This window comes from Orcinus orca, chromosome 2, assembly GCF_937001465.1.
Source record: "Orcinus orca chromosome 2, mOrcOrc1.1, whole genome shotgun sequence".
Lineage (NCBI taxonomy): Eukaryota > Metazoa > Chordata > Mammalia > Artiodactyla > Delphinidae > Orcinus > Orcinus orca.
This window is the reverse complement of record NC_064560.1, coordinates 60,920,919-60,947,859: the sequence shown is the minus strand read 5'-3', so window position 1 is coordinate 60,947,859 and position 26,941 is coordinate 60,920,919. Positions and strand designations below refer to the sequence as shown.

Below are 26,941 nucleotides of genomic sequence, written 5' to 3'. Positions count from 1 at the left end.
AAAAGTTTCCATAAATTTCCCCTATATTTTTTGGCAATGTATATTAGCTAGCTCATACAGTTTCTTCTGGGAGTAACTCTTATTTTTCCTGATTTGATTCTGCCTTTTATCCCCTGGGTTATGTTGACTGTGGATTCTGGTTACTGGCAGACCAACAGTGTTGTGTGGGACGGGGTCTGGGTCTCAGTTTTGTACCTTGATGTTGTCAGTACCCCTGAGCTGATCGCACTCAGGGAGCCTGTTTCATTCATTAAACGTACAAGGAAATGGAATTTTCACACTAAAAACCCACCTTGCTAATTTTTTATGAGACATGTAACCATCCAGAAGACTGGACACTTTACCTGACAAGGGAATTCTTCCCTTCTTCTGAAAGGAGAACTTCAAGGGAAGCCAAATTATCAGAAGGTTGTTTGAGCTGAGAACAGACAGACCTCAGTTCAAATCCACCTCTACTAGCCATGTGAGCTTGGGCTTGTTGCTTAAGCCCTTGGAACTGAGATGCACCTGAGTGATTGGAGCTAGCTCTAGGTAGGAGTGTTAAGAAAATTCAGCTGAGTAAAGATCTAATTGGCCTTATTCACGAATTGGGCAGCATCGCATCTGGCAAGTATCAATAGAAAGGAGCTCTGAGGAGGTGTACAAAGTGGAAGGTTTTTAAAGGCAGAAGGAGGGTGGGACCATAAAGTCATAAAGGAAAGAACGGATTATTTCAGGCAAGGTCACCTTCCCTTGGGGGAAAAGGGGAAGTCTATCATCATGCAGGTGAGATGACCTCACTGTGCTCATCAGGTAATTCCAGACTGATTGGTTAAAGGTTGCAGTCCTGGGAGTGGCTGAAACTATAGTAGAGTCTTGGTTTGCTCTCCTAGGGACAAGTGACTCCATTTTGTGCCTGTTGTTCCTTTTTCTAATAGAGGCATCCCCTACTGACACCCAGAGGTCCTGGAATCCACGAGGCACTGTCCTCAGACCTCAGAACTGATGTGGTTCAGAGACGGCTCTTTCCTATTATTTCCAAAGGGCAGCGAGAGATAACAGCTACCGTCTACTCAGCCTCAGGGGATGCATCACGCGTGAAGATGAAAGACCTTCATGCATGATGTACGGAGTAAATAACTCGAACGAGAATCCCCATCTCAGGCCAAGCAATCTGCTTAAGATGCATCAGGTGTCCTACTGTGTAGACTGTGTCACTGGCAGAGAAATTTCATTAGGGCTCTTGTTTTCTAACAGGGCAAAATGTATATTCTTGGAGCAGTTGGAGTCAAATTATTCAGATTATGTGGCTGAGTGCCCATTAAATCAACCCCTGTGGAATTTGTGCTGGGTCTTACTCAGGAAGTTGCTCAGAGACACAGTATCCCTGGTTTTGTGGAGTCTGACTAGAGAATACAATTCACAGCCATTAGGTCTAAGTGTGGGCCCAGAATCCATCCTGCCTGCCAAGCTGGGAGACCCTGGTGCTTCTCCCTTCCTTCAAGGTGGGGTGGCTAACGACATCTCCACCCCACCCCTGAAAACCGTCTTTCCAGCTCTCGTCCCGTGAGAAACAATCAGTACTGCCTCCTGACCCACTGGCTGGTCAGTGATTAGCCCCTGGGCTGGGTCAGGCTCTCCACGAGCCCCAACAGGCATAGAAGTGAAGGGACTGGGACACAGCCTTTGGAAGAGGAAACCTTGCTCCTAAGGCACAGTGGCATGGAAAGCAGTGTCGCACAGCAAGGCATGATACAGGCTTGGCAGGCCCATGCAGGAAGGAGAGTTGGTGCCAGTCGGGGAGGAGACCGTGCCTTGCGTCCTGAGGCACGATGTTACTGGTGGAAGCCCACCTGGGTGGAGGGAAGCAAGCACCTGGAGAGTCTCAGTGTCTAGATGTGACCCTCAGAGGCGTTCATTTTTGTTCTTCCTGACCATTGTATTTAACTTGTGATGCCCATTTGTCAGCACCTCCCCTATGACACTACTGGTCTGCGGTAGATTCATCTGAGCGGCTCCTCCCAGGAGGCCTACAGCCCTCCTCATGGAAACTTTTATAAAAATAGCTGGCTTTGTTCTAAGTGGGTGCTACATCAGACCACTGCCCCGACAGAGGGAAAAAATGGAACAATCAAGGAACTATCTTTGCCTATATAATTAACCAGCTTATCAACTGTGACTCCGTGTCAGGCTCTGGGCCAACAAGGCAATGGAGATCCAAATTAACAGCTCCCACAGCCCCTGCCAATGGCTGGCAGGAAATACTGTGCCTCCCAGAGGAGGATATAGCCTTTGGTATAAAACCCACAAAAACCACGGATATCATCCTTGAATCACGTCCTTCACAGGATGACGTGAATTAAGACCTACCTTTGTGGAACATCTTAACCTGCTTCAAACTGAAAAAGGAAGCATCTCAACCTCTCATTATATAAAAAGCTAATATGAGATGGAAAGGCAGGAGGGATAGAAGGTAAAACGAAAACAGAGACAAGGGAAATACACTTCACAGTGTAGCAGCCAGTTAAATATTTGGCAAGAGAGATCTCTTAGCTGTTTGGGGAAAATCCCCCTGCCTGGTGGCCATGGGCCCTCATGGGCATGGGACCAGGCATCTTACTTTACCAGCCCTTCACTGTTGCTGAGATAGATGAACCCCCAGACCCATTCTTTCATCTTGTACTGGATAATGGCCGTTTGTGCCCATCTGTTCCCAATGAATAGAAAGGGTCAAGGGGTGGACTCTAGCAGGAGACGCTGGGATAGTCACGGCAAGTAAGCTGGGGCAGGGGAGTTTGGCGTTTTGGGTGTTTGGAGTATTTCCTTCCTCTGTGAACACCTGGACTTGCTGTATAGGTGCTAGAAGAGCACTGTGCTCTCAGTCTCGTGAGGGTCCCTTCTTACGGAAAGTGTGTAAGAGTTACAAGCAGAGGGCATACGCGTCTAAGATATTTCCTCAGTTTTTTTTTTTAAATACATTTATTTATTTTTGGCCGCGTTGGGTCTTCGTTGCTGCGTGCGGGCTTTCTCTAGTTGCAGCGAGCTGGGGCTACTCTTCGTTGCGGTGCACGGGCTTCTCATTGCAGTGGCTTCTCTTGTTGCGGAGCATGGGCTCTAGGCACGCAGGCTCAGTAGTTGTGGCTCGCGGGCTCTAGAGCGCAGGCTCAGTAGCTGTGGCGCACGGGCTTAGCTGCTCCGCCGCATGTGGGATCTCCCTGGACCAGGACTCAAACCCATGTTCCCTGCATTGGCAGGCGGATTCTTTAACCACTGCGCCACCAGAGAAGTCCCCTTTCTTCAGTTTTTGTATTTTGCTCTGTGTCATCAGAATTTGTACACTCTTTCTAGTTTAGCATATTTCTTCTAGGACTATAGGAATCCCATCTTCCAATGCCCCAAATGAGAAAGGAACCATTGTATTGAATGTCCTTTCTGCTAACCGCCCAGGTGTAAGAGAGAGAGAAGCAGGTTTAGGAAAGAGGAATGACAAGCTCATGCTTACGGAACTTGACCAGGGAGGAGCCTCTCTTTTTAGTCACTGCTTGGACACATGAATAGGTGTGATGAAAAAGGCCTTATCTGTGAAGAGCCAAGAGGTGAGAGCAGGCAAAACTGTGAGAAGAAAACAAGGGGACTGTTGAACGTCCCTTCTGACGAGGTCTGCCTCTTACAGTTCTGAATGTTTCACTCACCCCTTGTAAAAATATCCTCTTCATTATATCAGAGTATGGCAAGGAGAAGGGACTCTCTACCACTCAGACCAAGAATTCCCCTGAAACAGGAGTGGCCCCAGAGAACTGAAGCCAGAAACAGGTAAGGGGTTGCCTCTGAGGAGTGGGACAGGGATGGGAGAGGTGGAGCAGCCTCCTCATTATAAATCCTTCTAAGTGCTTCTGTTTTGTTTTGATTGGAAGGGGGGAAAGATACACGACACACACACACACACACACACACACAAACACACACACACTGATATATATATATATATATAGCAACGTGCAGGCCTTTTTTTTTGTTTGCAGTTTCACATTTATTTTTGGCAGGAAGGAAATCATTGCAAACCTCTTGACTGACAATGTTCGCCCCCTGGAAACGTGCACATTCCACATGTAGTATTTCCCCAGTGATGCTGGATTGTTTATCACATTCAAATGTCCAACAGAAAACCACGACTACCCAGACACCAGCATCTCCACCACTTGGTGGGTGGTGCTGTTAGTCTACAGAGAAGCTCCCTGGAGAATGGAACAGGAACAGACACTATCAAATCTACAGTAAAATAGGAACAGAGGCAGCCACTTGATTTTGCACAGGCAAAGGCAAGCACTTCAAACCATCCACTCTTCTCGAACCCTGGCACGCCAGCTGTCCATCACAGCACCTTTAAATGCAGAGGCACAAATGTCACAAGTGTTTGACCATAGGGCTGTGTGGTTCTGGATTTCTTGAGAAAGCCATCTTTAATATACAGCGTTGTAAAATGTTGCCAAGTTATAGATTTACAGATTTCCTTTTTATACAACAAGTTCAGATGCTGCAACTGTGACAAGTCTGTGTCATTAGATATATATATATTCCTTGCCTCGCCCTGCTCTGGACCTAGCACCCCAGCCCTGGCTCAGTTCCAGGCCTCACTGTACCACCCCAGTGAGATCATCTCCTCAGGAAACAGGTCACAGGGGGTCAAGTGACACGCCAAGGTCACACAGCTGGATGGGGCACAGCCAGGACCCATGAAGTCCTCCGGCTCTTGTTCTTTCCCTGGGGGCTCATCCCAACCCACCCAGCCTCCCAACCGCCCAGCCTGTGGCTCTCAGCCAAATTCCACCTGAAAAGAGCACTTGGTTTCTGGGGGCCAGGATCGCTGTTGGCTGCCCCTCCTTCAGGGCAGGAGCAGGGGAGCAACACAGGGTCTCCTGGCCTGGAGGAGGGGCGCAGTGTGTCCAGACAGCCCTGAGATGGGACCTGTGACAGCGATGACACCGGCCAGCCTGATGGTCCCAGCCTCTCTGCCAAACACCTCACCTGCATTCGCTCATTTAATCCCCATCAATATTTATTTATGAGGTGCGTACTATTACCTCGCGTTTTACAGATGAGGAAACCAGTTAACTTTCAGAGCCAGGACTGAATCTAGACCTTTGGGCTCTAAGCTCCGGGTTCATTTCAAGACACACAGCCTATTAAATCCTTGTTTGAGAGATCAGGGCACACGAAGATGTCAAGGCTCTAAGGTGCAGCGTAGGGAATGTTTTGGAACAAGTTTGGCTCCTCCTGGATGTGTTGTGCCTCCTGGCTTCTCTCTGGGCACCAAGAGAGGAGGGGGAGGAGAGAGGAGAGGATGGAGGAGGGGGGAAGGGGAGGGGAGAGGGAGCAGGAAAGGGGGGAAGGAGGGGAGGAAGAGGTTAGAAGTGGGCAGAGGCAGGGAAGCAGGTACAGTCCCGTCTGCCCTTCACTGGGGCTTGATGAGGCCCCCTGCCAGGGCAGCTGCAAGCCCATCCCTGTGGAGGCTGCCCATGGTGGCAGGTGTTCTGCTCAGGATGAACCAGATGATGCCACGAACGTTTAGTTTATAATCAAGGCAGCACACAAGCCTCCAACAGAGTGAGTGGGGCACAGTGTGGATCTCCACCCAAAAGAGCAAATTGCAAAAAAGCTGGTATAGTATAAGTCTCTTTTGTAAAATGAATAACCCAAAAGAGTATTCACTTATGAAAAATGTCTGGAGAAAAATTCCACAAGCTCAGTGGTGGTCATATCTGGAAGGCTCAGATTAGAGGGATTTTTAACTTCCTGTGTTTTGTATATTTCTATAATGTTTAAATGTTTGCTGATGCATGTGTAATACTTTGGTAATCAGAATGACAAAAAAAATGTTTTTAAAGAGAAGGGGTACCCCCCACCCTTCATCCATCTTGGTTCCCAAACTTCCAAAACAACCAGCATGTGCTGGTAACTCCGCCTCTGTATTACCAGGAAGTGTTTATGCATCATAAAGGATTTTGTCCTGAGTGTGTATGATTAATTATTAAGGAGATGTTGTCAATCCTGTCAGATAAGTTTAATGTTTAGTTTGAGGACTGAAATGTTAAAGGCTTTGTCCATTGACTTTGCACACTGTTGCTTAGGTGTCAGTTAAAAAGCCATGGAACCAAAGGGCAAGCTGTGATTTTGTTTTGTTTTCAAGACCACTTAGACCTGAAACACTTTTATTATTTACAGCACTACACTGCTTTCCTTATCTTCAAGCTCAGGAAAATAGGTTGCTGTTATAATTACTGATCCAGTGAGGAAAGGGAGACTGTGTAAGATGCAAAACGAACGATAAAACACATGATCCAAAAAACTGAGTAGCACTGATGGCAGGTGGAAAAGGAGGCCCCTGGAGGGGATATGGGGAGAGTGAGAGTAATAAAGCTGAGCTTCCTGGAAGAGGTGGGCCTGTTTGGGAGCAGGAAAGAGTGGAGAGGAAGGCGTCATTGAGGAGGAAGGCAGATTCAGTTATGAGGCAGGAGCTCCGCAGGCCAGGCCTAGAGTGAGGCCCACTTGCCCCGTTTCCTCTTTTCCCTGAGAGAGGCCAGGGTCCCTGCCCCAGCCGTGGCCCTGGGCTCTGGAGACCGTGCTGGACAAAGCCAGGTGGGAGGCCCAGCCAACTCCAACTCTGGACTCTGCCCAGGAATTTCCACTGAGATGAGAAGACAGGCCAAAACGCAAGCAGGTTGGATCCAGCCCGTCCCCGTGGAAACGCGCTTCCGTCTCCCTGAGAGGGACTTGTTGACCACAAATATGTGAGTAGGAAGAAGAGCCTGCCCCTCTCCGTGCAGCTGTGTGTCTGTGTTTGCGTGTGTGCATGGGTGGCTGGGCTTTCCCAGGCTCTGCCTGTGTGAGTACTTCCCTACGTGGGCCTGCTCATGTGTGCCCTTGCATGTGTTCTCCTGGGTATGTGAGCTTAGCCAGTCTGGCGCTTGGGCAAGGTAGGGTGCTACCCAAGGGGAAGAAAAAGAGGGGGGACAGGAGTGAAGAAAGATGGAGTCGTTGTTAGGGCTCTTATTTACAGATGAGTTTAGGCCTATGAACTGAGCTTCAGCAAAGAACAAAAAAAAGAAAGAAAGAAAGAAAAAGAAAAAAAAAAAGGACTATATTGGCTCCTGTAATTGAAAAGCCCAGGGGTAGTACTGGTTTCAGGTATAGTTGGATCCAGGGACTGGAATGTTGTCTTCAGGATATTGTCTCTCCATCTTTCAGAGATGGGAGAGTGTAATACAATGAAAATATCACTTAATGGCAGTGGTTTTAACCTGTTGCGGTGAGTGATGAAAGCTAAGCCCTGTCTTCAGAAAAATGCCTTTCACATACATACACATGCTATACATAATTCCTTCCTTTCCTTCTCTATGAAGTGGGCAGACCTTGCCCTGTTTCAGCCTGACCTCCCAGATTTACAAGGACTTGCCTCTCACAGGTTCAGGAGTGCAGGGAGCGGGGGCCTTCCTCTGTCACTGGGGCCCCTGGCACAATGAGGGTTGAGCTCTGGGACGGGAGAGGCTATGCCAGGCCACTGCTCCCCGCTCCCCGCCTCCTCCCTTCCATCCTCTGCCCTTCACCCAGCCCCTCATCTGGGTCCTGCCTAGCCTCCCCTTTCAGCTTTGGGCCCTGACTTTGTCTTTCAGCTGCAAGGTCTGGCGCACGGAGGACGACACACCGAGCCTAAGAAAGGCCAGCTCTCTCACATCAGCGGCTGGTGGTTTGGAGAACATGGGGGCTGAGCTGTTGGAAAGCCTGGCCTGTCCCCTCCCCCACGCTGGTTTGGCCCCGCCTGGTGAGAGGGGCCTTTGTTCATCATCTTCCTCCCGCCGCCACCTCCTCCTCACCTCTTTGCTTGAACACTTATGACCCCCCGCAGTGTGTTGACCTCCTCCACACAGAGCAGCCCCCTTAATCACTCATTAAACATCTGTGCACACCTATCATGTGCCAGTAGAGCCTGCCCTCGTCAGAAAGGTCAGGGAGGGGCTCACCCAGGAAGTGACATTTCAGCTGTGATCTGAATGATAAGGAGGAAAGTACTTCCCTGGCCATCCAGTGGTTAAGACTCTATGCTTCCACTCTGGGGGGGGGGGGGGTGCGGTGAGGGGGGCGCGGGTTCGATCCTTGGTTGGGGAACTAGGATCCCACATGCCTCGCCGCACAGCCGAAAAAATAAGAAATTAAAGGATAAGTCCCCAGTCCACTCCCGAGGCGACTGTGGGCACACTGGTGGCAGCCTGGGTCTCTCCGCACTCCAGGCCCCCAGCTGTAATTCTCGCGTGAGGCGGGAGGCACACTCCGGTCCATCTCTGGTGGCTTTAGGAGGAAGGCCGGGATCCTGGCACAGTGACTCAAGCCCTGCAGAAGTCAGGGACAGCGGGAGCAAGGCTGGCCCGGAGCCCTCCTCAGGGTGGTAGGTCGTCTCCAGGAAGGATGTGGGCTGGCCCGGGGAGGAGGCCCCTGTGGGGAACCTGGCCTCCTGACAGGGAAGGGGCTCACTGGACCTTTGCTGAAGAAAGGAGTAAACGTGTTTTAGCCAACAGATGAGTCCTGCTGACCTCGGCCTCAGAGGTGAGCCAGGCCAGAGGTTCCCAATCTGCTTTGAAGCGGCCAGAATGAAAATCCCATGGGGGACCCCAATTTATACTGAGGGGCTGCTCTGGTTGAAGTTGGATGGGGGCCCTGAACCAGCCTGGTCCCCTCTTTACTCCCCATCTGCCTTCTACCCCATTCGGTCTCTGGGACACCTCAGGGAACCTTGAAGCTTAGTTTGAAAACCCCTAGACTGGGCCAGGCCCCTCCTTTCACATGGGGAGGCTGAAGCCCAGAGAGGGAGAGAGATGGACCCAGGTCACACAGGCAGCAAATCGAACCTAGAGCTTGGCCTCCTGACACCCAGGCCTACTGGGGGTGGGGGGTGGTGGTTCCTGACTGGCCAGATCCTGAGCTGATGAGAGCGTGTTGCCCAAAACTTGGCTTCTGCGCACCAGTGCCAAATCGAATCTCGGAGACAGAGTTTTGGGTGAAGTAGAAAAGCATAGCTTTATTGCTTTGCCAGGCAAAGGGAGACACAGCCGGCTCCCGCCCTCGAAAACTGTGTGTCCCCACCCAGGAGCATTTGGTGAGGAGTTTTATAGCAATGGTTCAAGGGTGGGGTGGCTGACAAGACTAGGGTGTGTGCAGGGCCTGCACCCCTTTACTTTTGTTTCAGGTAATCTTTTTTTTTTTTGCGGTACGCGGGCCTCTCACTGCTGCGGCCTCTCCCGTTGTGGAGCACAGGTTCCGGACGCGCAGGCTCAGCGGCCGTGGCTCACGGGCCCAGCTGCTCCGCGGCATGATGGGATCCTCCCGGACTGGGGCACGAACCCGCGTCCCCTGCATCGGCAGGTGGACTCTCAACCACTACGCCACCAGGGAAGCCCTCAGGTAATCTTCTTGATGAGCTTCTATGGTTCCTTTAATCTGGGCTCAGGTGGTCTTTTCTGGAATGAAGAACACTGACATTTCCCATCTGTTGGGTTTTAGTTCTGTAAAGAGCTCAAAGATATTGTTATGTGTTTCCCTTGAAGGGGACAAAGGGCCCTGCCCCAAGGCTGCACTATTGTTTCTTGGCTGTTCCTCCCTTGTCTCTGCATCCCTTCCCTTCCCTGATTAACCACTGTTTGAATCTGCCCTTTGGGACTCAGGGAAGGTCATGGAGGCTGGAGTCTGTTCCCTACAAACAAGAAACGGGGGACATAGGCTTCTGTGCCCAGAAGGCCCATAGGGTCCTGCTCGGTCTCAAGCATTGAGCCAGGTGGGGTTGCGGATTCCATCTGTCTGCCTTGGGATGAGACTGAGGAAAAATGCCTTACTTAGGAGGTGGGTGGTGGGGACAGAGAGAGGGGAGAGAGTTTCCTTTAAAAAGTGACTGGTGGCTGAATGAGTGTGAGTGAGCATCTCCTACGTGCTCAGCCAGGGAGACCTCAGAGGTATTCAGGTACCAGCCTTTCCTCCAGGGACAGACAAGTGACCAAGTGACCCGACAAGAATTGGCATTTGCACCGGGTCCGGAAGACAGTGGGGCTGTGTGACGGCTGCCAGTGGACTGTTCACACTTCCTCTCTCCGGGAGGTGCTGTTGACTCGGAGGATAATGTCCCACAGGAGTAAATGCAGAGCTGGGCGCCTCCCCACGTGGCTCCTCAGACAGTTGGAAATGGGACAGGGGAGGGGAGGCAGCCATCGTGGTTTGTGCATTTCTGTATGTTGGTAAGGTTCTTCCTTATTGTCTCAGTGGGTTCCTTCCCAAACCCTGGAGGCAGGATTATCACTGGGGTAGTGGTGCTCCTCCAGGCTGAGACACAGCTGGTACAGACAGAGGCCGGAAGGAGTGGACGGCCTGAGCCATTCCTTAGTTTGCTCTGGGCTAGGGTTGCCCTGTAACCATGTGGGATGTCAAGGCCAGTGCCTGGCTCGCCCCATGTTGCCATTTTACTGGGGACGTACCTGAGTGGCTTCTACCTGGAGGTGTTGAGAATCCCCACAGGGGTGGGAGTCAGGGGCGCCACTCATAGACCCTGCTGGTCTTCTCCCCAGGAGGAGCCTGCAGCCAGCCCTGAGGGTGAGACGCTTCTGCAGGGAGCACGCACAGCTGCTTCGATGGATCTGCACAGGCCTGCTATGTACTGGTGAGCTTGGGGCCCAGCCCCACCATGGAGACAGACACTCCTGCTTAGCCCCATGGCTCCCACCACCCAGGTTTCAGCCACCTCCACCCCAGCCATCCATGTCTCAGGGCAGGGTCATTCACTTACCCAATAACTCAACAAAGGTTTGTTGAGCACCAACTCAGGGCCAGCTCTTGTTCCAGAAGCTGGGGAATGAGAATTGAACCAGACCAGATCTTGTTCCCAAGGTACTCTCTGATCAGTAAGGGAGAGGGGAACAAATATTTCCACATGATGCCGAGAGCCATCTGGGAGCACCAAGGAAGGATGTGGGGGTGATCAGGGAGGACTTCCAGGAGGAGGTAACATTCCAGTCTCACAGATTGAACAGGAGTTAACCAGGTAAAAGGGGAAGGACAATAGGAGTGAGAAGGCGAGGAACACACAAGCAAAGGTGAAAACCTGCAGTATGTGGGCAGGCAGCTGATAAACATTCAAGTGTGGCTGGAGGGTAAAGTTCTAGACCGGGAGTGCCAGAGGATGAGGCTGGAGGGATGAGAAGGGGCCAGGTATTGGGAGGGAGTTGGAGAAACTTGGATTTTACCTCCAAGGCCAGAGAGAGCCATTGAAGGATTTAAACCGGGAAGTGTCAAGTTTGGATTCACATTGTGGAAACCCAGAAGAGGCAGGCAGGAAAGACGGGAGAAGGAGATGTTCAGGACCACGTTCCAGATGGGAGAAGATGAAGTGCTGGAGGATGGAAGGGGGCGGATCTGAGAAATCTTTGAGAAGCCACACCAGCCAGACTTGGGAGCTGATCACCTGTGCAGGATGAAGGAGGCCCTGGAATCCAGGATGCCTCAGGGTTCTGCTTGGACCACGGGGCTGGGTGAGCCAGGGAACAGGGGTGGAGGAGGGGATCTCAGCAGGGAGGGGGATGGCGAGTTGTTTCGGACAGTGTGTTGGAGGTAACCGCTGCCAGGCCCTCCAGGAGGAGAAGAGGTTTCCCAGGGGTGCGTGGAGAACGAATTGAGAGGTGGTTCGCAGATGGAAACCTGGGGACCGGCCACACGGAAGGAATTAGAGAGGGAGAGGAGTCCTGAGACAGCCTGAGAAGGCGTGCAGGTGGGGGCAGCAGCAGGACACCAGGAGCAGAGTCGGTGCAGAAGCCCAGGGAGCAAAGGGTTTCAAGAAGGAGGGGAAGATCACCAGCATCTCTGCGGTAAGGGGACCAGCGGGCCAAGGATGGAGCAGTGTCCGTGGGATTTAGGGACAAGGAAGTCATGGTGACTTAGGGTGGACTTGCAAAAGCTGGATGGCGAACAGGAGGAGAGACAGTGTAGACAGTAAGTCTAGACAGCTCTTGTGAGAAATTTTTTAATGAGAACTGGGCGGGAATATTAAAGGAAGGCTGTGGCAGTGTCAAGGAAGGGGGTGTGTTTGTGAAGAGAGACACTTTGACTGTGTTTCTGAGCTGAGGCAGGGAGTTTGTAGAAAGAGGGGGAAGAGCGAGGAGGTGGAGATGACCGGTGGAGCAAGGTCCCCTGGGCACGGGGAAGGAGGGGTCCAGGGCCCAGGCGGAGAGGCGGGTCCTCACAGCTGGAGGCTCGATTTGGCTTGGCAGGTGGGAGATCGACAGGGGAGGTGGGTGTGGATGCAGAGGCCTTCGTGGGGACTACACAGGGGAGAGGACATGGAGGCATGACAGCAGGGGCCCCAGTCTTCATGATGAAATCAAAAGCAGGATGCCCTGCTGCGATGGGGCTGGTTCATGGCCCTGGCAGCTTCCTCCTCAAGATGTCGGACACCACGAAGTCTTCCTTTGGCAGGAGCTGAGCAGGGCCGTCTTGGTTCCCCTTGTGTCCACCTTCACTCAGACTCAGATTTGTTTCTCTTGAAGAAATGATTGCATTCCTTCTAGCAGATAATGGAAATGACCTACCATGTCCTATTTCCACTTTTGTCTTGGCTGTCAGGAACTCAGTCTCAATCATTAAATCCTCCCTTACTTTCTCCATGTTCGGGATTTTGATTCCCTCCAGCTCTTTGATATCTTTGTTGTATCACGTCTTCTATGGCAAGGCTCTTCACGTACTTCCTGAAGTAGGTGTGGTAGAGAAATGAAGCTCATGCTCTCAGCACTTAGTCTGAGCCATAGCAATGGCTTCCTCGCCTTAGGTGGGCTTTCTCCATGGCTGACTGACAGGGAGGGCCTCAGCGTCCCCAATCTCAGAAGAGTGTACCTCTTGCCCATATTTCCAGCCAGGTCCCTGGAGGCCTCTGATGGGCCTAGCTCGGGTCATGTGCCCATCCCTGGGCCCAGGGGATGCTGTGGTCTCCCACCCCTGAAGTGGGTCAGACACCGCGGGACCACATGGGCTAAGAGTAGGGAGGGGTGCCCAAAAGGAACAGAAAATCCTATCACTGGAGAGGTGAATGGATCCTAGAAGGATGAAAGTACTTCCTAATACATGTCTCTCCCGTGTCCTGCCTGGAGGACTTGTCCACACAGCCCTCTCTCCTACACGATGTGCTGGTCCCTGCTGGCCGCAGACAGACCCAGGTTGGAATTCCAGTCCAATTTCCTCCCTGTGTGAGTCACTTCACTTCTCATCTCTAAATGGGGATCACCACAGTACCGACCCGTGAAATGGGTGTGAGGAGTAATTCTGGCAGTGCTATAAATCGTGCTGACCTTGGTGCCTGTCTCCCACCAGCTCCCCCTCCTTTGACTTCCCACAGCCCTATGCCTGCATCCCTGGCGCTGCCCTGCAGAGCCTCACCTGTGTGCTTCTAACTAACCCCCATACAGGTGTCCCAGCCCACAAACTTCTGCGTCAGAGAAAAGTAACTTTATTTTTCATAACTTGACTTATGGAAAATAAAGTTTCTATTTCAATTTCATTGTTCCAAGTGAGGGATAGGAACTGAACGTCTGTCAGTGTGGAATATGCCTTCACCTCTTTCTTCAGGAGTCCCTGGGGTTGATTATCCACGATCAGTTCTCAAGGGTCTGCTAACCTGTCCACTTCCCCAACTGGTCCTGGGTTCTCTGCCACTGCAAGTAGCCATGGAGACACCCCCATCTCCATCGTGGGCCTGTTCTGGTCTCCTTTCTGTCTGAGACACTCATAGAGATCATTTCCTCTGCTTCGGTGCCTGCTGAGGTGTGCGGAACCTTAGAAGCCTTCTGCCTGCCCATGCGTTCCATGCATATTCCCCTCCGTGACATTTTGCTGCCTCCCTGGGGCAGGACGCCTTTGCTTGCAATGCCACAAATATGCCTGGGCTTTTGACACCTCCCCTGGCTCAGAGTCCTCTTCTCTGGGACCCACGGGTATCCTCTAACTAGTTTGGCAGCAGAGGGGGAGGGGGAGGGATTACGCTTACTCAAAATGTCCCATCCTACATTTTTTATCCAATGGAAATGTTATAAGTCCTTTCCATTCTTCAAGGGCTTTGGCTCTTGAAATTCATAAGCCAGGGAGAGATAGTTCCCCTCTGCTATCTGCTATCATATTCCTCTCTTGAGGTATAGCACAGACTGGCCTAGCAGCTCAAATGGGGAGAAGGGCAAAGGGGGAAAAGGAAATTCCAGGAAGAAAAATGGTCACTGATGAATATTCAGAACGGGATCCTGACACACAAGTGAATGCCTTCCTGGAGCCACTGACTTATCCATCTCTGTCCTCCTCGGAACCTAGTGTGGCTCTGGAACATAGCAGGCGCTCCGTTGATGCTCAGAGATTCATGCTGTCTTGCCTCCTCCTTAAACATCTCCCTCAGCACTTTGGTCAGCACTTTATAGTTTGCAAAGCCCTTTTACACACATTCTGTCAATTAACTTCATAATGACCCTCTGACAAAATAGAGACAATGGTGCTCATTTCCAGACGAAGAAACTAAGGCTCAGAGAGCTCTGGCTGGAGGAAGGTGGAGCTGGAGGATAGGGCTGCGGGGTCCTGCAGCCGCCAGTGTCATTATGGATGACCCCGTCTCTGTTTCATCCTCCACCTACTCCCAGCATTTGCTGCCTTCCTGCTGATGGCCTGCCTCCTGGATTTCCAGAGGGCCCTCACCTGTGTGGTGAGGTGTCCTCACCCGTGTGGACCTCGTCTTCCTGGCCCACAGCCTGCTGAAGAGGCTGCTGGGGCCAAAGCTGCTGAGGTGTGTCAAGCCTCTGGGGCATCCCGGCCTGAACCTCTGGTTTAAGAGGTAAGTGAGGCCCCAGGGGAGTATGGGGGTGGGCAGGCACATTGGCAGAGGGCCGCTGAGTCAGCTGTGGGGTCACAGCCAGGGCTGGGTGGGGAGGTCCTTTGTCCTTGTCGCACCAGAGGGCTCCTGGGCCATGGAGAGCACATGTTACTTGCCTGCCTCCTGGGAGCCCCGGAGCAGGTGTTGCTGGGTGGCTTCAGAGGCATCTTTGTGCCATCTTTGTGGCATTTTGTCAGTTCCCACCTGATTCTCTGCTCCAGTTAAAACAGGTGCCTATGATACCTGAGGACAGGAATCAACAGTTTCCTAAATTCAGATATCCCAGCCCATTCAAGCAGGGAGGACCCATATCAGTGCCTCCTATCAGATCACCTGGAGCATGCGTGAGACATACAGCCGCAGGGGACCACCCCTGGAGTCTGATGCAGCAGTCTGAATTGAGGTCCAGGAATCAATTTTTTTTTTAACTTTTTATTTTATATTGGAGTATAGTTGATTAACAATGCTATGATAGTTTCAGGTGTACAGCGAAATGATTCAGTTAAACATATACATGTATCTATTCTTATTGAAATTCTTTTCCCTTTAGTTAATGTTTTTAGTTAGCCACCAGGGAATTCTGATGTAGCCGGCCATGTTCCTGAACAACAGTTTGGGATCCCCTGGTTTTTAAACTGGGTTCCTTAGAGCTCTGGAAACCTTGGAGGTACCACAGGGCAGGTGAGGGAGATTGGAGAGGGGAACATCAGACACCCTGCCTCCCAGTCTCCATTTCAACCAGACAGCTCTATTTTATCTGTTTTATAAACAGGTTTACAAAAAAAAAAAAAAATTAGCTGGAAAAAAATGTTTCTATGGCTTAAAAAAGGTACTCTTTTTTTGTTGATGAAGAAACTGGTGCCCAAAGATAATCAATGACTAAGCCAGGCAGGTGCAGGGCATAATGGTGTTTCCCAAAGTAAGACCCCCGTACCACAGCAAAATGCTTTGAGCCAGCCTATAAACAAAGTTTTAGTTTTATTTATACATAGATTTGTTTTTACATTTGCCTTCTCTTTATTAAATAGATTTATAAAAGGATTTATTTTTACAGTCATCTTCTGTTTATGACAAATCACTGATACTGGTTTTCCATTTGAGGTATTGTTATAAAGTTTCCTTTAAAAAAACATATGCAGGTAGGGAGTTCCTTGGTGGTCTAGTGGTTAGGATTTGGTGCTTTCACCGCCATGGCCCCAGGTCCAGTCCCCAGTTGGGGAACTGAGATCCTGCAAGCTGTATGGCATGGCCAAGGAAAAAAAGAAAAATACATGCAGATAAACTAGACTGTATAAAAACTAAAATGTTTTGATTCAGAGGACACCATCAACAAAGTGAAAAGACAACCCACAGAATGGGAGAAAATATTTGCAAACTATATACCAAAAAAAAAAAAAATCACAGCAAGATACCACTTCCCATCTACTAGGATGGCTATAACAAAAAAGATAAATGATAGCAAGAGTTAGCAAAGATGCAAAAAAATTGGAAACCCTCATAACACTCCTGAAAGAAATGTAAGATGATGCAGCTGCAATAGAAAACAATGTCAGTTCCTCAAAATGTTATACATGGAGTTACCATACCCAGCATTTCCACTCTTAGGTATATACCTAAGAGAAATGAAAACATATATCCAAAAACTTATATGCAAATGTTCATAGCATCATTATTCATAATAGCCAAAGTGGAAACAATCCAAATGCCCATCAACCATTAAATGGCTGAATAAATTGTGTCTATACATATAATGGAATATTATTTGGTCATAAAAAGAAGGTAGTACTGATAAATGCTACAATAATGACAAAGCTTGAAAACATTATGCTAAGTAAAAGGCACCAGTCACAAAGAACCATATACTGTAGGATTCCATTTATATGAAATGTCCAGAATAGGAAAATCTATAGAGACAGAGAGTAGAGTAGTGATTTTTTAAAAATATTTATTTATTTATTTGGTTGTGCCGGGTCTTAGTTGCGGGAGGTGTGCTCCTTAGTTGCGGCTCATGGGCTCCTTAGTTGTGGCATATGAACTCTTAGTTGCTCATGCATGTGGGATCTAGTTCCCTGACCAGGGATTGAACCCGGGCCCCCCGCATTGGGAGCTCAGAGTCTTAACCACAGCACCACCAGGGAAGTGCCGATTAGTGACTGACTAGGGCTGGAGGGGGATGGGAAGATGGGGGTGATGAGTAGAGGTGTGGGGTTTCTGTTTGGGCTGATGAAAATGTTCTAAAGTTGATTGCAGTGACGGTGTACAACCCTGTAAATATACTAAAAACCATTGAACCATACTCATTTTTTTTAAATTAATTAATTAATTTTCAATTTTGGCTGCGTTGGGTCTTTGTTGCTGCACCCAGGCTTTCTCTCTAGTTGCAGCGAGCAGGGGCTACTCTTCGTTGCGGTGCTTAGGCTTCTCATTGCAGTGGCTTCTCTTGTTGCAGAGCATGGGCTCTAGGTGCATGGGCTTCAGTAGTTGTGGCACGCGGGCTTCAGTAGTTGTGGCTCGTGGGCTCTAGAGCGCAGGCTCAGTAACTGTGGCACACAGGCTTAGTTGCTCCGCGGCCTGTGGGATCTTCCTGGACCAGGGCTCAAACCCGTGTCCCCTGCATTGGCAGGCGGATTCTTAACCACTGCGCCACCAGGGAAGCTCTGAACCATACTCTTTAAATGGGAAAATTGTATAGTATGTGAATTTTGTCTCAATAAACTGTTTTTAAAATACATGCATTTGATTTCGGCTTCCAAAATCAGGTCAAGATGGAGTAACAGAGACCAGGTTTATCCTCTCGCTTGAAGCAACTAAAAATCCAGAACAAATAGTATATGGCTCTTAAGAAATTGGGCATCAGGCAACAAAGGACAGTGATCCTTGAGAAGTAGGAAACAAATGAGATGAGCTCTATGATTGCCCCAACTTACTGCATTGAGGGGGTTTCCAGGCCACAGTGCAGGAAAGAGGGATTAAGGTGAGGCCAGTAGATTTCCTGAGTTGAAAAGACAGAGCTTGGACTTCAGGAAAGCCAAGGTGACTAGAGTTCACAATGCAGAGTACCAGAGGGGAGAGATCTGTTCCCGGGATCTGCAGAGGGTTCTCCTCCAGTATTCAACTGCGTTCTGATCAGTGAATGCGTATGAGGAAACTATGCAAGGCCTAGAAAAGAACCACTGAAAAGGATTAGAGAACAGTGCCCAGAGATCACACAGCGTCAGGAGTAGTGTTTGCTCTCAATAGTCAGAGTGGAAAACCTCATGATTCACCAGATATTGTTTAGAGTACTAAGAAAGATCTTGGGTCAGTAATAGGGAAAAATTAACCACAGAATAAATGCTGCTCAGGCTCTACCTAACAAATTTTTTAAAAACTTGAAAGAGTCAAACAGAGCATCAGTTAACCATGGCACATTAAGTAGGCAAACAGACAAGTAATTGAAATCTCCAAAGGAGAAGGAGGGAAGAAAAAATACTTGAAGAAATTATATCCAAGAAATTCCAAATCTGATGAAAATTATAAACCCAGACATCCAAGAAACTCTACAAACCTACAGCACAAGAAACATGAAGAAAACCACACCAAAGCACATCCTAATCAGAGAAAGCATTTGACAAAATTCCACTCCCGTTTCTGATAAAAATTCTGAGCAAACTAGGAATAGAAGGGAACGTCCCCAGTCTGATAAAGACCAGCTACCAAAAATCTACAGCTAACCTCATACTTAACTGGGAAAGACTGAGTGCTTACCCACTGAAATCAAGAACAAGGTAGGAATGTCCATTCTCACCACTTTTATTCAGCATTGTACTGGAGGTTCTAGCTTGTGCAGTCGGGTAGGAAAAAGAAATAAAAGGCATGTAGATTAGAAAGGAAGAAGTAAAGCTGTCTTTATTCACAGACAACAGGATTGTCTACGTAGAAAATCCTATGGAATCTACCAAAAAACTAGTATAACTAATAAGTGAGTTTAGCAAGTTTGAAGGATACAAGCTCAACATACAAAAAACAAAAGTATTTCTATATACTAACAACAAACAATCATAAATTAAAATTATAATGTTATTTAGAATAGCATAAAACATATGTAATACTTAAGGATAAATCTGACAAAAGACCTGCAAACCTGTGCATGGAAAACTACAAAACATTGCTGAGAGAAATTAAAGACAAATAAATGGAGCAAAATATCAAGTTCATGGATTGAAAGAGTCAATGTTTTTAATATATCAATTCTCCTCAAATTAATCTATAGATTCTAAGAGTATTCAATCAAAATTCTAGCAGACTTCTGGGATAGGAATCAAAACATGATTCTAGAATTCATATGGAAATGCAAAGAACCTAGAATAACCAAGATGACTTTGAAAAAGATGAACAAAGTTGATGAATTTACACTACCTGTCTTTAAGACTTATTATAAAGCTACAGTAATCAAGACAATGTGGTATTGGCATCAAGACAGACAAATAGATCAATGGAATAGAATAGAGAGTACAGAAATAGACCTACATATATATAACCAATTGATTTTTGACAGGGGTGGTAAGACAATTCAGTGAAGAAATAATAATCATCTCAACAAATTCTTCTAGAACAATAGGATATCCATATGTAGAATAAGAAGGAGGAGAAGAATAGGAGGAGGAGAGAGAAACAAAGGAACTTTGATCTATGCCTCACATTATATTAAAAAATTAACTGAAAATAGATCATAAACCTAAATGTAAAGCCTGAAGCTATAAAACTACTATAAGAAAACGTAGGAGAAAATCTTTGTGACCTTGAGTTAAGTAAATTTTTTAGATACAGAACCAAAATCACAATCCATTTTTTTAAATGATAAATTAAACTTCATCAGAATTCAGGACTTTTGCTCTTCAAAAAGACTTGGTTAAGAGAATAAAAAACGTAAGCTATGATTAGGAGAAAAGCTTTGAAAGTCATATACCTAACAAAGGACTTGCATCCAGAATGTATTAAGAACTCTCAAAACTCAAAAATAAGAAAACCCAGTTTAAGGGTGGGCTCAATATTTTAACAGATGTTTAGTTAAAGAAGATATATAAGTGGCAAATAAACACATGGAAAAATGCTCAACATCGTTAGTCATTAGGGAAATGCAAATTAAAACCACAAAGAGATACTGCTGTATGTCTGCTAGAATGACTAGAATTCAAATGAGTAACCATACCAACCATGTTGGCAAAGATGCAGAGGAACTGGAACGTTTACATACTGCTGGTGGGAATGGAAAAATGTACAATGACTTTGGAAAACAGTTTGGCAGTCTCCTAAAAAGTTAGATCTACCATATGAGTCACCCATTCCATTTATAGTGAGAAAAGAAAGCGTACTTCCACATAAAGACTTGCACATGAATGTTTGAATGTTCATAGCAGCTTTATCCGCAATAGCCCCAAACTGGAAACAACCTAAATGTTCATCAACAGGTGAATGTATAAGCCAACTGTGGTATATCCACACAATGGAACACTGCTCAGCAATACAAAGAAATGAATGCATGCAAAAACATGGATGAATCTCAAAATAAAATAATTACGCTAAGTGAAAGAAGTCAGACAAAAAAAATATGTACTGTATGATTCCATTCCTATGAAATCCTAGAAACTGCAAACTCATCTAGTGACAGAAAACAGATCATTTGCTGCCTGGGGATGAGGGAGGGAATTACAAAGGAGTATGAAGAAGCTTTTGAGGGTGATGGATATAATACGCTCACTGTGATAGTGGTGATGGTTTCATGGTGTATACATATGTCGAAACTATCAAATTATACACTTTCAACATGTTCTATTTATTATGTCAATCATACCTCTAATACCAGGCGGGGAAGGGTGGAGGGAAGGGATAGTTAAGGAGTTTGGGATTGACATGTACACACTGCTATATTTAAAAAGGATAACCAACAAGGACCTACTGCGTAGCACAGGGAACTCTGCTCAATGTTATGTGGCAGCCTGGATGGAAGGGGAGTCTGGGGGAGAAAGGATACATGTATATGTATGGCTGAGTCGCTCTGCTGTGCACCTGAAACTATCACGACACTGTTAATCGGCTATATGCCAATACAAAATAAAAAGTTAAAAAAATCATATCTCTAATAAAGCTATTAAAAACAACCCCCTTCCAAAAAAAAATAAAACCCCAAACATGCATTTCAGTTTTTATAAAATGAGTTAACTTCAAGGAAAATAGTACAGGTGGCACAGAGACAGGGCAGAAATCGTGCCAATGGAACTGGGATGATAGGAGTTTGGGAAACACACCAAAAATAAACAGTCAACTCTGGGGTTAGCCTGATGGATTTCAGGTCCTGGGTCCTCCTCTTACCGGCTGGTGAGGGTGTACAGAACTAGTTAAGGGAATAGATTTGCTGCCAGAGTGCCTGGGCTAAGATCTCAGCTTTGCTACTTTCTAGATGGGCAGCTGTGGGCAAGTCATTTAACTTCCTGGGCCTCCGTTTCTTCATCTCTAAGATGAGGACAGTTACTGGAAGTCTCTCAGCACCCAGCATAGTTCCTGGCACATAATAGGTGCTCAGTGAACCTTATCTGTGGTTATAGTACCCAGTGAGTTGAAGACTGGGTCGGGGCTAGACCTTGAACACCCAGTACCCAGACCTGGGCTCTTGAACGTTTCAGGCTGCCTCCTGGATAAGCAAATCCCAGCCCCAGGGAGGGAGGTGTTGCTGTAAAAGTTGCATCCAGCCCTAGGTCTCAGGTGCTCAACTCTGCATTCCAGACTGACACTACTGCTTCTGGGCTTTGGGAGAGCAGAGCCCATGGTCCATGGTGCTGAGTTCTAGCCCACACAGGCCCCACCTCACCCTGGCAAGGTCAGAGGCTGGGCTGAGCTGAGCATCATTGAGGCTTTGAGAATTCCTGCCTCTCGATGGGGCCATGTGCTCGGCACCATGCTAAGCTGAGTGCACACATCCCCTGATTTAGTCCTCTCGGCAACCTTGAGAAACGGGGTGTCTTTGGCTTTGTTTACCCAATGAGGAAACTAGACTCAGAGAGGCTATGTGGCCTGTCTGAGGTTACACAGCGTTCTCTCTCTGCCCTCACCAGCCCTGAGTACCCTTTCTCTGGGGCCCTGGGTGCTATTGTGTGGGGGTGAGGAGATGCTGACAGTGATGACTTTCTGCCCCTCTCCCGCAGGGAGCCCTTTCTAGCCCTTGCTGCTTTCCTGGCCCTGATCCTATGGCTGGTTCTGGACACCTCTCAGCAGCCTGAGCAACTGGTGTCCTTCGGAGGAATCTGCATGTTCATCAGCCTCCTCTTTGCCTTCTCAAAGCATCACCGCGCGGTGAGTGCTTAGCTATCAGGTCCAGAGTGGGCTGCAGTCCCTTCTCTCTCTGATATCAGGTCCCCCCACCACCATTTCACAGTGTGGTTAACACCTTCCCCCAGACTCCAGCCAAGCCTCCCAGAGATCCTGATGCACACCTGGGTGTAGGGATCACTGCTAAGGAGTCATTAAATGCTGAGAGGTAGCAGCAGCCCTTAGGAGTCCAGCTCCCTTCTGCTGGGGGAGGGGAGAGTGCACTGAGGGAGAGAGAGTGGGGTCAGAGTGGCTGGGAGCCCTGACTATATAGGAGGGATGGTGGAGGATCCAGACAGACAAAAGTTACATGGAAGCCGGACACTGATGCCACAACTCCAGCTCCACCTACCCCGTGATGACCCAGGACCAAGTGCCATGGCACACTCCAGGCTGGTCCTTGGTTAGATCTTGCCCTACCCCTGCCCACTTCCCAGGCGCATTGCTGCCAAGTGTGGCCTATTCTGAACTTCATGGGGAATGTAACCATTGGCAACTGGCCCAGAGCTCTGGCTGGGTCCAGCCCTCATCCTACAGACTGGCCAAATCTCCCATAGCCCCTCAGCAGTGCTGTGCCCTCTGCCCTCACCCAACTGTTCCCTGTGGATCTCCCGAGGAGCTGAGCTCACCAGGACCTTTCTATCGGGTGGCAGGTATCCTGGCGGGCTGTGTCCTGGGGTCTGGTACTACAGTTTGCACTTGGACTCTTCGTCATCAGAACAGAACCAGGATTTATTGCATTTCAGTGGCTGGGCGACCAGATCCAGGTGTGTACATGGGGTGCAGTTGCCCAGGGCGTGTTGGGTTTCCAGGGAATGGAGGAGAAGCCTCTCTGCTGGAGGGAGGTGGGCTGTGAGGACATAGAGAGGGACCGTGACCAGGATGGTGGGTGTGTATGGGGCCCCAGACCAGCTGGGCAGCTGGGGGCTGAGCATTGCAGCTGCTACTTCTCTCAGGCCTGGTGCCACCTGCCCAGACAGAGCAGTCCTTTCAGAGGCTGGGTCTGATGTGGAAGAGAATCTCAAAACAGGTAGGTTCCTTGTGGGAAAGCCCACAAGGCATGTGGCACTCAGTGGTCATAACAAAAGGAACTTATAATAGTCAAAAGTGCTTTAAAAATTGCAAATGATTTACTTTGTATGTGTATATGTGTGTTTAAAAATAATATTCATTTTGGGCTTCCCTGGTGGCTCAGTGGTTGAGAGTCCGCCTGCCGATGCAGGGGATGCGGGTTCGTGCCCCGGTCCGGGAAGATCCCACATGCCGCGGAGTGGCTGGGCCTCCGCGTCCGGAGCCTGTGCTCCACAACGGGAGAGGCCACAGCAGTGAGAGGCCCGCGTACCGCCAAAAAAAAAAAAAAAAAAATCATTTTGTTGAAGTTATACTTTTTTAATTCCATTTTTTTTTATTGTCATGAGTACACATAACACAAAATTTACCATTTTAACCTTTTTGTTTTCATTTTAACCATTTTTGAGTGTCATTAAGTTACTTCACATCATTGGGCAATAATGGTTTACTTTTTTCTTTATAAGTATGTTTCATATTTATTTATCTTTTATTTATTTATTTATTTATTTAGGTTGTACAGGGTCTTAGTTGCAGCACGCAGCATCTTTAGTTATGGCATGCAGACTTCTTAGTTGCAGCATGCAGACTCTTAGTTGCAGCATGCAGACTCTTAGTTGCAGCATGCAAACTCTTAGTGCGCCATGTGGGATCTAGTTTCCTGACCAGGGATTGAACCCGGGTCCCCTGCATTGGGAGCGTGGAATCTTACCCACTGGACCACCAGGGAAGTCCTATGATTTACTTTTTAAAATATAAATTATCAAGGACGCAAGGTTGATCCTATACTCACCCCTCTCTCACCATCTCAAATTTCCATGTGCTCTCTACAGGGAGAAGGAGGGGCACGCCAAGGGTATCTGCATGGGTGTCGTGCAGGAAAAGACAGTGGCTGCTCTGGGCACACCCCTCATTCTATAGATGAGAGCACTGAGGCCTGGACAACTGAAGAGACTTGGCCCTGCAGTCACAGTGCTTGTTCTGGTCCTAAATACAGGTCTCTTGTAGAAGCATAGCCAGATTGCAACACCAAGGCCAGGAGCCCGGGATGGTGACATCGGTGGGGAGGGGAGTGAGCAGACACAGCGGGCACCACCTTTGATAGCCTTCTCCAGGCAGCTCACTGTTTGCTTCCTCCTTTGTCTCTTCTTTATCGTTCTTGTCCTAACAACTCTCATCTCTGAGTATTTCTTTACAATTTATTGAAAATGTGTCTCTTCTGGAGGACGTGCTTGGAAGGAGCAGGCGCCCATGAGTGTGGCTTTAATGACACACGTGGTGCCCTGGCCCCTGTAAAGCCCACGACCTGGGCGGACTAGTCCTGCAGCCTCCATGTTTTGCTTTCTCCTTTCAGATCTTCCTGAGATACAGGTCCAGCTTCTTGTCTGGGGAGGCTCTGGTCAAGGATGCCTTTGCATTTCAGGTCAGCTTGACTCTTGGCCCGTAAAGCCTTTAACAGCCTCTGCCCTCCCCCTCCAGCCCAGGCGGAGGGGGAGGGCTCCTGCAGGCAGAGCCCTGCTACTGGAAGCTAATGAGGCTTAAGCCTCGGGGTCCTGAGAGGGGCCCCGGCAACGCACTCACCTGGGGGTATGTTTTCAGTATATTTTGTAAAACTTGCAAAAGTAAGATATATCTGTATTCTTTTCCAAAAAAAAAAATGAATCCCCAAATCATAGAATTGCTGGGAGGCTGAGGACAAGAAGAGAGGGTGAGGACATGGGGATAGCACCTGCTATAACCTTAGCCCCTGACATGCTGCAGGGACCTAGAACTGTAAAGGACAGTTTCCAGGAATGCTTACGCTCCAAAGATCCTCTCAGGGTACTCCTCCTTCAAGGCCCCTCACAGGTTACCTCTGCCAGGAAGCCTGCCCTTATTAGTCCAGCTGCAAGCTCTAAGTCGCTCCTCTGGACTCTCCTAGACCTACAGTCCCTCCCTCCTTCTTTCCTTCTTTCCTTCCCTCCTTCCAACAAAAATGTGTGCCTTCTGCAGTGCAAAATATTATAGGGGAAATTGAGATAAAGACTGAAAGACTTTGTTGTGTACTGGTAGAGCCCTAACTGTAATTTAAAACAAGGCAGGCTGTGCTGAGTATGCGATGGGGTGACTGCTTCACTGTTCTGGGGTGGAACTGTGGTTATATTTCTTCTTTCCCCGACTGACCGCCCAAGCACCCAAGTGCCTCCTTTAGTAAGATCTCGAGTGTAGCTCCTCTGCCTGCCTCACATCCACATTGTCTCAGGACCCTGCGGCCGCTCCAGGCTTAATGCCAGGTAGAGAGAGACGGAGACGTGGGCCCCACTTACCCAGTAGCTCGCCCCAGTTTCTGCCCTGTTACCATAGCAGCACAGATGGGAGTTGGTGCTGCCCACTCCAGCACGTCCTGGACCACAGTAACCATGGGGCTGCCGTGCAGGATCCCACGCGTAGGTTCCAGAGATTTCTGCTTTTCGCCATTACTCAGCCATCGTTCCCAGAGCCTCCCCACCCTGCTTGGGGGAGTTGGGGCCCAGAGGCTTCCAGCCCAAGCCATGGGTTTGGCATGGACTTCTGGGTGTCAAGCCAGTTCACGAGTCCAGACACCTCCAGCCCACCCCCAACCCTGAATCATGGTGAGGTCCTCTGGGAGCTTTGGTCTCTGTTTGCGCCAGCAACTCTCTGGGAAACATCCACTCCATCCAAGGGGTTCCAATAATGTCAGCCCTAGGAGGAAATGGGGAGAGACCAGGTTCCTGTCCTCTCAGGACAAATTTGTCCATCATGTTTTTCTGAGATCACTTCAGTGTAGGGAGAGGATCACTTCTGTGTAGGCCTCTGTCAGCCCCTCCAAAAGTTCCCTAACACCATTCTTGTAGGGCAGAGGCGGGGAAGGGCTGCTCCCTTTACATTTGCATTTCCAAGTAGGGGCCACCAAGGTTTCAGGGAAAAACAGTGAAGTCCTGCTCCAGGGTGGCTTCTTATGTCCACCAGACAGAGAAACAGTGGCGGTGGCTTCTCACACTTTACAAGGCAAACTACAACACTCTGTGATTCGACCTCCCCAGGCAGCCAGGTTCAGGTGTAACTGGCATGAAGGAAAGTGTCTGGGGAGTCCATTTAGGGAGACATTTTAAAAAATAAGGACAGTGAGGATGCCCCCTTAAGGAAGTGGCATTTGAACTGGAGCCTTAGGACAGGAAAAAATTGGAGGCACAGAGATAGTCAGGAAGAAGAAATGGCTGGGCAAAGGCGTGGAGGTGAGAGAGTTCTGGGCTGTCTAAGGTACAGGGTGTAGTTCAGTTCGACGGGCATGTAAGCTATTTGAAGGAAAGGATGGATTGGAGGATAAACTGCAAGTGTGGTGGGGCTGTCTCTTGAAGAGTCTTAAATGCCAGGCTGAGGCACCTGGATTTGGTCCCCAGGAAATGAGGGGCTATTGAAGATTTTTGAGCAGGGAGGGACTTGATTGGAGCTTTGGGACAGTTGTGATTTCAATAGTAGGTAGGAAGGGTTGTAACCAGGATGCTTGGAAAAAGGGACCAGGGAGGAGGCTGCCTCACACCCAGGTGATGACGCAGGGACCACCAGACTGCCACAGTCCAGAAGGGAGGCCACCGTGGGGAGCGAAGTGGGGGTGTGCAG

At 48.7% G+C, this 26,941-nt stretch overlaps 1 protein-coding gene across 1 annotated transcript in view; it reads left to right on the top strand.

Moving 5' to 3' along the window:
- The first annotated feature begins 5,401 nt into the window (after window positions 1–5,401).
- Window positions 5,402–26,941, top strand: part of SLC28A1 (solute carrier family 28 member 1) — a 53,036-nt gene continuing 31,496 nt past the window's right edge. The window contains 11 exon segments of the mRNA XM_033402923.2: window positions 5,402–6,767; window positions 7,650–7,761; window positions 8,329–8,349; window positions 8,352–8,419; window positions 9,865–9,867; window positions 10,584–10,675; window positions 14,679–14,746; window positions 14,748–14,869; window positions 22,090–22,237; window positions 22,906–23,019; window positions 24,675–24,743. Of these exon segments, the coding sequence (XP_033258814.2) occupies window positions 6,670–6,767; window positions 7,650–7,761; window positions 8,329–8,349; window positions 8,352–8,419; window positions 9,865–9,867; window positions 10,584–10,675; window positions 14,679–14,746; window positions 14,748–14,869; window positions 22,090–22,237; window positions 22,906–23,019; window positions 24,675–24,743 (915 nt within the window). The 5' untranslated portion in view covers window positions 5,402–6,669.